The sequence below is a fragment of the Crocuta crocuta genome, unplaced genomic scaffold (assembly GCF_008692635.1).
Source record: "Crocuta crocuta isolate KB4526 unplaced genomic scaffold, BGI_CrCroc_1.0 scaffold235, whole genome shotgun sequence".
Lineage (NCBI taxonomy): Eukaryota > Metazoa > Chordata > Mammalia > Carnivora > Hyaenidae > Crocuta > Crocuta crocuta.
Genome location: NW_027531285.1, coordinates 7,175,106 through 7,184,029, shown reverse-complemented (window position 1 = coordinate 7,184,029; position 8,924 = coordinate 7,175,106). Strand labels below are relative to the sequence as shown.

Genomic DNA, 8,924 nt, shown 5'->3' with positions numbered 1-8,924 from the left:
TTTTTTAAATTTATTTCTAGGAGAGAGAGAGAGACAGCGTGAGCAGGGGAGGGTCAGAGAGACAGGGAGTCACAGACTGAAACAGGCTCCAGGCTCTGAGCTGGCAGTCAGCACAGAGCCCGACGCGGGGCCCGAACCCACGAACTGCGAGATCATGACCTAAGCGAAAGTCGGACGCTCAACCGACTAAGCCACCCAGGTGCCCCTAGGAGTTTGTCTTTTAACAGTCAACAGTATGTAGCTTAAAAATCAAACATTTTCATCCTTGGAAATCTAGGAAAGAAATCTTAAAATTGAAAATGGAGAGACAATTAGGAATACCGTGATTGTAACAACACAAACACCTGGGCATCATGCTGTGTTACTTGGTAATAAACTATGTTAAGGTACAGAAGGCCACGATCTTGATGACTAGCTAATAAGGCTAAAGAAAATGAGACTATGTTTAATATAATGACCACTGTTAATCAGTACAGACAATTTGTTTTCCCTGTCAAGAGCGGACCATATTAAAATCACATTATGGTAGATAAAATTTTGCACAGACACAAGAACTTTCTAACTATCGACAACAGAGTAAGGTTATGGAGGCTGTGATCCTTGATGTCCAAACCCATACAATAAACTACCACACCATAGAAAGTTATAACAGAATTCAATATTCACATCTTGGGAATAAGACCGTCCGGATTTTGAACTCTAGCTTTTGCATTTAATAGCTGCTGTGAATTCAGAAGGAAGTTCTTAATCTCTCTGAGTCTATTTCCCTCTTGAAAAATGGGTTTCTTTACATTTATTTCATGGATAATATCTTATTGTGTTACTATAAAAATTACATGAGATAATACAAATATGTTAAAGTGCATGGCACACAATACCTATTAGCTACAAAGATAAATATTAGTTAAAATGATGACAGTATGCTCCAATTTACCCAAGAAACGTAAGTAAATTTTCATTCGTTACAACTTGTTCATAAAGCACTTTATAACCTAAAAATAATTTCATATTTGCTGTCCCATTTGATTCTTTCAGAATCTTATGCTTAAACAGCGTAAGTATTTATGTCACATTATATGAGTTTATGCTCAGGAAGCTTAAGTAACTTTACTGAGATTACAATACTATTTCATGGCAATCCTGGGACTAGAAGTCCTAACTTTCCCTTGGTGAAACTTCCTCTAGTCCATTTTATCAGTCTGTTCATCTTTGGGGCAAGTAAACAGTTGAAGTGTAGTTTTTTCACCGACCTCCCTTACAGAAACACATTACCAAGTAAACCTGGTCACGGAAAAATTAACGAACGGTGATGATGAGCATGCTTGTGACTTCCCTTCCCTCTAAGTTTATGATTTCATTTCGTCAATAGTTTATTAGAGGTGGGCAGTTGCTTTCAAATGCTGTGGGCAAGAAGAAACATTACTTTACATACTTTACTTTCCTTAGAAGTCAGCCTCAGTTGCTCCAATTCTTCTTTATGTTTCTGTTCCATTTCTGCTTCCAATTTAGCAACATCTTCAGTGAGTTGCTTCCTCCTCTTTTTGTCATTCTTGGGAACAGCATTCTTCATACCCTGAATTTTGGCTGAAAAGCCACCAAAATCATTGTCAACAATTCAGGATTAAGAGGAAGTGAGAAATGGGGACAAGAAGGGGAGAAAGGTGTAAACAAATAATGACAGAAGAAAAAACAATTACATTATCAGACATTTACATAGAAGAGGCCAGATGGAGACAAAAAAAAAAATCCTCAACAAAACTGTACGTTTAGTGTCATAGGAAAAGAAAAATGACTCAAGTTTTAAATCTTTTAAGTATCCCTTTTGAGTCCTCAAAAGTGAAGTGAGGTATTTTAAGACGCATCCATTAGGGCTAAGTGTCGGTAACTGGTTCAGGAACGAGAAAGGGAGGCAGGGGACGGGGCGGTACAGTCTGGGCCCAACACCACCGCTTGGAGGTGTTCTCAGACACTGGCACCCAGGCGATGGCATGGGGTAGCGGAGACGCGGCGGATCTGAGTAAAGGAAGCTTCTGAGTACCTGGTGGATTAAGGGAACACCGGGGCAGGGGATTGGGAGGGAAGGGGACACTGGCTACTTTGGGAAAGTCTAGAAGGAGCCAGATCAGAAGCCTCTCAAGATTCCCAGAACCGATCCGCCACGCGCCCTTTCCTGCGTCCTGGAGACTTCTAGGTTCCCACCCTCTCGTCACCTTGCAGCTCCTTCTTCTCTTTGCGATGCCTTCTCACTAGCTGCTCCTCCTCATCAAGTTCTTCCGCCAAGACCGCCTCCATGACATCCAGGTAGCCCAGAACAAGGGCTAGTAGCTGAACCACGAGCTAACAAGCACCTTCCACCCCTCACCCTCACCTGGGGTGCCATTGGTCGCGGCTGGGACCCAGTCCCGCCTTCGAGGCGGTACCGGATCTAAGCCGAGTCATTGGGCCGAAGAGAAAGGAGACGGGATGACGCATGCGCACTCTCGTGACCCTGGTCTATGGAGGCGGGGTGGTGGGGCGGGAGCGTGACAGCGCTTGGGGGTGTGGCTTGACCGCTGGCGTTTGCTGCCTCGTGATTGGCTAGCGCGCTAAAGCTCCTGCAGCAGTAAGGCTACGCGTCAGGCTACTGGCTCTGACGTGCGCAGTGATGACGTTGGGAGCCATTTTGAAAGTTCTTTAGCTTTCGTTTCGTCTCCGGACGGACGTCGTTCTTAAATCTTCACTTTTGGTACAATTGCCGAGAGCTGTTAAAAGGTAAGGAAGAAGACGTATCAGTAAAACTGTTAATAAGTTTCAGTGGGAATTTTTGGGCTGAATCAAACACTAGGGAATTAAGTTTTGTTTATTGTTTTAAAGGTCGTAATACCTGAGGAAACCGCTTACAGTTGAGAAAATGCCGCCTCTTGAAACGGATGTAGAGTGGGAAACCGAAGAGGTAGTAAGGATGGAGTATGATATGGTACAGGAGCTTGCAGACCTAAGCTCGAAGATAAAGAAGCTACTGTCAGAGCGCTTGGAAAAGTATAAGAAGGTTGAAAGAGAACGGAAACGTGCAAACCTGACCGGTCCCATTAAAGAAAGCAAAACAGTAGAAAACTCAGCATGCGGAAAAGATAGAAGAGAGACCTAGAGAATCTGTCCAGGAGATGCAAACTACGTGTAATAAGAATACCTGAAATAGATGACAAAGCAAATGAAGCAGAAACAATAATTTAGGAACTAATAGAAGAAAATTTTCCAGATTTGAAGAACGAACTAGATATACAAATAAAAAAAGCTCATAGGCTGCCAGTAGAACTTAATGAAAAGAAAGCAACACCTAGACATACCCTAGTGACGTTAAAGGATAAAGAAAAAAAACCCTACAAGTATTCAGAGAAAGCAGGTTACTTATAAAGGGGTAAAAGTCAGACTGGCCTGATATTTCTTTTGCAGTTCTAAATGCCAAAAGTTAATGGAGGAGCATCTCCAGAAGGGAAGATAATTTTGAGCCAATAATTCTATATCCTAAGTTATTTCTATACAGGGCAACTAGAAGACATTCACAGAGGCAGGAGTTACAGTATATCACTCAATGCTGACCTTGAAAATTAAAGTTAGTTAAACATTAAGATTAAATTGTTCTATGTAGAGGGTATAAGACTAAATGCAAAAGTAGATTTGTAAGTTCAATCTAAAATTTCAGTTTTCTCTCCTTTTAAACTATGTAAAGGTGTGGTAAATGTTTAATTTAGAAAGCAAATAAGTACTGTTATTTTTTGTATGTAATGTAGATAAAGATATGTATGCTTTTCAGCTAAACATAAGTAAAGTCTTTGTCAGTGTGGACAGGACACAGTAAAGGCATTCCAAGTGTTAATCTGACAAAATGGGAAATCGGTACAGTTTTGTGTCTTCTATTTTTAATTACAGAGGGGGGAAAAGTAACAAGTTTGTAATGTTAATACTGTGTAAAATGAAAATTTCTAAATCCCTGGTCAGGGAGGTGATAGATAAAAACTTTATTTTATGTGCATCTTGCCCAGGGAAAATCAGTAGTTTCTGCTTCATGTAGTAGTTGGTTATAAGTAAATTTGACACTGAGATAAGGTTACAGGAAAATTAGAATATCCGAGTTTTATGGATTGGAGAGGAAGTGTGAAAAAATAGCAAGGAAACACTAAAATTAACAGAATACAGATTGACAGAGGAACAGGTGAATTATCAACACTCATAATCAGTCTATATATCCCTGTTAAAAAGATTCAAATTGGGTTAAAAATCAGTCTCTGAACCTGGATGTTCACATGAAGGATAAAGGAGTTTAAAGACCAAAAAACCATAAGTCATAGAAATTGAAGTAGGGAGCAACATTTTTATCAGAATTTAAGCTATAAGAAAGTATAAAGCACAGTGTTAGGATATAATACTTAAGTGTTACGTGGTAAATAACATGGTATTCATATGTAAAATGTTCCGTATCTTGATGTGAGTGGTAGTTTTACTGATGTATACCTTGGGTTTATAATGTAGACATAAAATCGTTGCATCTTATGTACTTAATAAAGTAATTCTTAACATGCATATGGCAAAAACTGATGGACTCTTGACTTAAACATTTATAGTCCTTAGTAGAGTAAGTGAAAGGAGATAAAGTAATTAAGTAGGGGTGTGTGTGTGTGTGTGTGTGTGTGTGTGTGTGTGTGTGTGTAGTATGACTTTGCTACTTCGTTTTTATTTTTTTTAATTTTTTTAAATACTTCATTTATTTCTGAGAGAGAGACAGCGTGAGCGGGGGAAGGTCAGAGAGAGGGAGACACAGAATCTGAAGCAGGTTCCAGGCTCTGAACTGGCTGTCAGCACAGAGCCCGACTTGGGGCTCAAAACCCACGAACCACAAGATCATGACCTGAGCCGAAGCAGGACGCTTAACCTACTGAGCCACCCAGGCGCCCCTTTGCTACTTCATTTGTATTCTTTTCAGATTATCCAGAAACATGTCTAAACTACCTAATATTAGGATGCAGAGAAAACTTTGATATATGATTACATTGCACAAATGACCATGTAGCAAATAAGCCTTGAAGCTAAGTTTAGATGCTGGGAAATCACACACTTGGAATTTTTGGAATGTTCTTAAATAACTTGGGCAAAGAGAAAATGATAATAAACACTGATAATTTAGGAAATGATGCAATAAGGATATTATACATTACATATTACATGATGAATGTATAAAAGACAAGGAACAGAGAACATTAGGTGAACGGAATAGGCACCTAAAATAGACTTACTTTGTAACTGGGGTTTCTAAATTTTTTTACCTTCCAATCCCAAGTTTTAACCACCAGTCCCCCCACTCCTCCCCGCCCATACACAAATGTACTCTCTGTTGTCTTTTTCTTAGACCTCCATATCATACTTTCTGCTTTGTGGTCTCTGTGAAAATTACAAGCCTGGGAGCTTGTTAGAAATGTATCTCAAGCTAATAACATGGGATAGATTATAAAATATATTAAGCATCTATAAAGTTTCTCAGGGGCACCTGGGTGGCTCAGTGAGTGTCTGACTCTTGGGCTCAGGTCGTGATCTCACAGTTCATGAGTTTGATCCCTGCAAAGGGCTCTGTGCTGACAGAGTGGGCCCTGCTTAGGATTCTCTCTCCCTCTCTGCCCCTCCCCTGCTGGTGGCCTCTCCCAAAATAAATATGCTTAAAAAAATAAAGTTTCTCACTGAACATAATGCATTCTACATTTGAATGTTTACTAAATGTTAAATAGTGTCATTGGAATCTAGAAACATTTGCTAAAGCAGTATTGTACAAATTTTTGCACTTGAATTGTAAGCTATTGGAACATCCCCATTTGAATCAAAAGATTTGGTTACATTTTCCAAGTATTTCAGGGGAATGCTGGTAACTTCTGTTTTTTCTTCTGCCTTGGAAATTTGCAAAGTTGGGACACAAGGGAACTTTGAAGTTGAACAATCCAAATTTAGGAATGTTGAATTAGTACAACTTAAATGGTAAATAGAGACTGAACCTCTCTCTAGTGAACAAAATAACCATGAGGAAGATTTAAATTCAAGTCATGCCCAGATCAAGGTTTCTGGATGAAACCAGAATTACAGCTTACAAAAGCTGTAAAAGGCCTGCATTAACTATATGATTGGTGATAAGTGGATACATTGGAATGGTAGCTCCAATAAATTACAGACAGGACTTTTTTAGACTCACCAGTAGTGTACTCCCCTGAAGGTGGTAACATTCTTTTGTATTAGTAAGGGTGGGCTAGAATATGCAAACCAGTTGCCTGCAGATATGTTAAGATTCAGACAATGATACAACATACTTGGGATTAAACTGAGATTCTGTATTTCTCAATAGCGCCCATGAGTTGGTGCTGTCAGTCAGGATACACACCACACTTTCAAATAGAAAAATAATAAAGCCTTCACTGTGTCTACTAACCATGAAAGTGAGGCTTAAAAAGTATTTGACTTAAGCCCACACAGTAAATATTAGAACCAAATCTGATTTCAAGGCTATAATTTTATCATCTATGTAATCCTACCTCATTCACACTACAGCACCTACTTGGAAGATTGTTGTAGGGCATCTGGGTGGCTCAGTTGGTTAAATGAATGATCTGACTTTAGCTCAGGTCATGATCTCCTGGTTCGTGAGTTTGAGCCCCGTAACGAGCTCTGTGCTGACAGCTCAGTGCCTGCTTAGGATTTTCTGTCTTCTCTCTCTCTCTCTCTCTCTCTCTCTCTCTCTGAAGAGCCTTCTTGAGATTCTGGGTGTCTCTCTCTGCCCCTCCCCCGCTCACACTCTTGTCTCTCTCAAAAATAAACATTAAAAAAATTTTTTTTAAAGATTGTTTTGAGGGTAAACTGATTGATATGGAAGAAAGCTTCATTACTTCAGACAAGGTACATACGCAGGAAAGAAATGACTTATGGAGGGAAAAAGTTAGTTTTGTTCGTAGCATTGGGCTTGATTTGTAACATGGAAGTTTGTGGATAGGTCAGACAAGTATTTGGAAATACAGGTCCAGAGCCAGAAGAGATGTAAAGATTAGAAATTTAGGTTTGAGCTTTTTAATCTGAAGATGGTACTGGAGGCCATGAGCAATTACCCTGGAAAGGGTGATGAGAAATAGAAGGAAAAAGGAAAGGAGAGTAAACCTTAAGGGACACGTGTATTTTATGGGTAGGTATTACAGAAGAATAGAAGATTGAGATTTACAGTTCAGTTGAATTCAACATCAAAAACCATACACTACAGTCAGCCATATTCTTAGAGTTGAGTAATGTGGAGTAATATGGTATTTTTCATATCGAATATTTTAAATTTGTAATTTTAAACTTCTAAATGGCACCCTATTGTCCTAAATATTCTAATCTGTAGTTCACTACTACATTATATATAGTTTATTTTTATTACTAGCAGTTATTTCTGTAAAGTCCCTCAAACACTGAATTAGTGAATACTGTATCATTGCACCTGGGAGAAATCTAGGATTGGGTTCCTGTGAACCTCTGGTACATTATTTTCATCAGTTGATCAATACATAACCTTGTTTTCAGATATTTTATTTAGTATCTGTTGTTGATTCCCTAACATTAAACTCAGCCAACAGCACATGGCCTGAACAGATCTTACCTAACATTTTCTTAGTAAGGTACATCAGTGCCTCCTTGCACTTAGGAACAAGCACTACATAGCACTATACTTAGGGACCATTTTAAACAGCAAAATCACCAAGAAAAAGCACAAAAATGGAAAAAAAAAACCAACCCACAATATATACATGAAAACTACTTGTTTATAGGACGAGAGCAGAAATAAGACAGTGTCACCTTGTCTCACTTCAGTTGGGCCCATACATATGAGATGACTCAAATTTGCTGCTACTCTGCAACATGTATATGCCCATGAAAGCAACAGAAATACTGATTCGGGGGTTACTAATAAATTTTAGGAAGCAAATTCACATACATAATCTGCAAAAGTGAATTTGGGCTGGAATTCAAAATGTTTCTGTCAAGCATTTTTCCAACCAGAATTTGGGAAGCCATAGTTACACTAATAACGCCAAAGAATGCAGCTTTGAGAAGGTGCAACACTGATGACTCCCAAGGAACCAGGGATGACTGCAAAGGTCCTGAAAAACTTGTGCATGGTTATCATGAACTCAGAGTTTTGCTTCTTTCCTTCCCCCTGCCCCCCACCCCCACCTTTTTAAATGTTTATTTTTGAGGGAGTGCAAGCAAGGGAAGGGACAGACAGAGGGGGACAGAAGATCTGAAGCAGGATCTATGCTCACAGGCTGACAGCAGAAAACCTGATGTGGGGCTCGAACTCACTAACTGGGAGATCATGACTTGTGTTGAAGTCAGAAGCTCAACCAACTGAGCCACCGGGGTGCCCCAGGCTTCTTTCCTTTCTGTTAGCACTGAGCCAGCAAATCTGGTTTGCTAGCAACTGTTATTTTGCTGCCCTGTCTGGGACAGCAAGACAAGAATGTTCCTAATATGGAACAGAGCAAGCTGAAATCTAGACTGCCTCTCCCAAATATTAATTTCAAAGAACTCTCATAAAGACTAAATGATAGTATGAATCTATATGCCAAAAGAGTACTTTTGTCCTAAAAGTTATCATAATGATAAAAATATATATATGTGTATATACATAAACATATATATATGTATATATGTTTCTTAGTCACTTAACCAACTGAGCCACTCAGGCACCCCTGGATAGTAGCTTTTTAAGATAATTCCTTACTCTTTATCATGTGTCATGTTCACAGCAAAATAAAAGCATTTAATTTTTTTAAACTAAAAACATGTCCGCAGAAATTTTGAACACAATAGAGATAATAAGTGTCACCCATCATCCCACCATGCATAGATGCCCTCAGAACTGGGTATTTCCTTCTGGA

The 8,924-nt window shown here is 39.2% G+C and overlaps 1 protein-coding gene and 1 long non-coding RNA gene across 3 annotated transcripts in view; one reads left to right on the top strand and one right to left on the bottom strand.

Annotated features, from left to right (window-relative positions):
* OTUD6B (OTU deubiquitinase 6B) overlaps positions 1-2,358 on the bottom strand; it is a 17,477-nt gene extending 15,119 nt beyond the window's left edge. For both annotated transcript variants that reach the window (XM_077771281.1, XM_077771282.1), the window contains exons 1-2: positions 2,211-2,358; positions 1,433-1,584 (exon numbers count right to left, since the gene is read on the bottom strand). In XM_077771281.1, coding sequence (XP_077627407.1) covers positions 1,433-1,584; positions 2,211-2,292 — 234 coding nt within the window. In that variant the 5' untranslated portion in view covers positions 2,293-2,358. The remainder of the gene's footprint in view (positions 1-1,432; positions 1,585-2,210) is intronic.
* A 292-nt stretch (positions 2,359-2,650) lies between these two features.
* Positions 2,651-4,560, top strand: LOC144237625 (uncharacterized). The gene is made up of 2 exons (XR_013336907.1): positions 2,651-2,751; positions 2,854-4,560. It is a non-coding gene; the product is annotated as an uncharacterized LOC144237625 (long non-coding RNA).
* Positions 4,561-8,924: the final 4,364 nt, after the last annotated feature.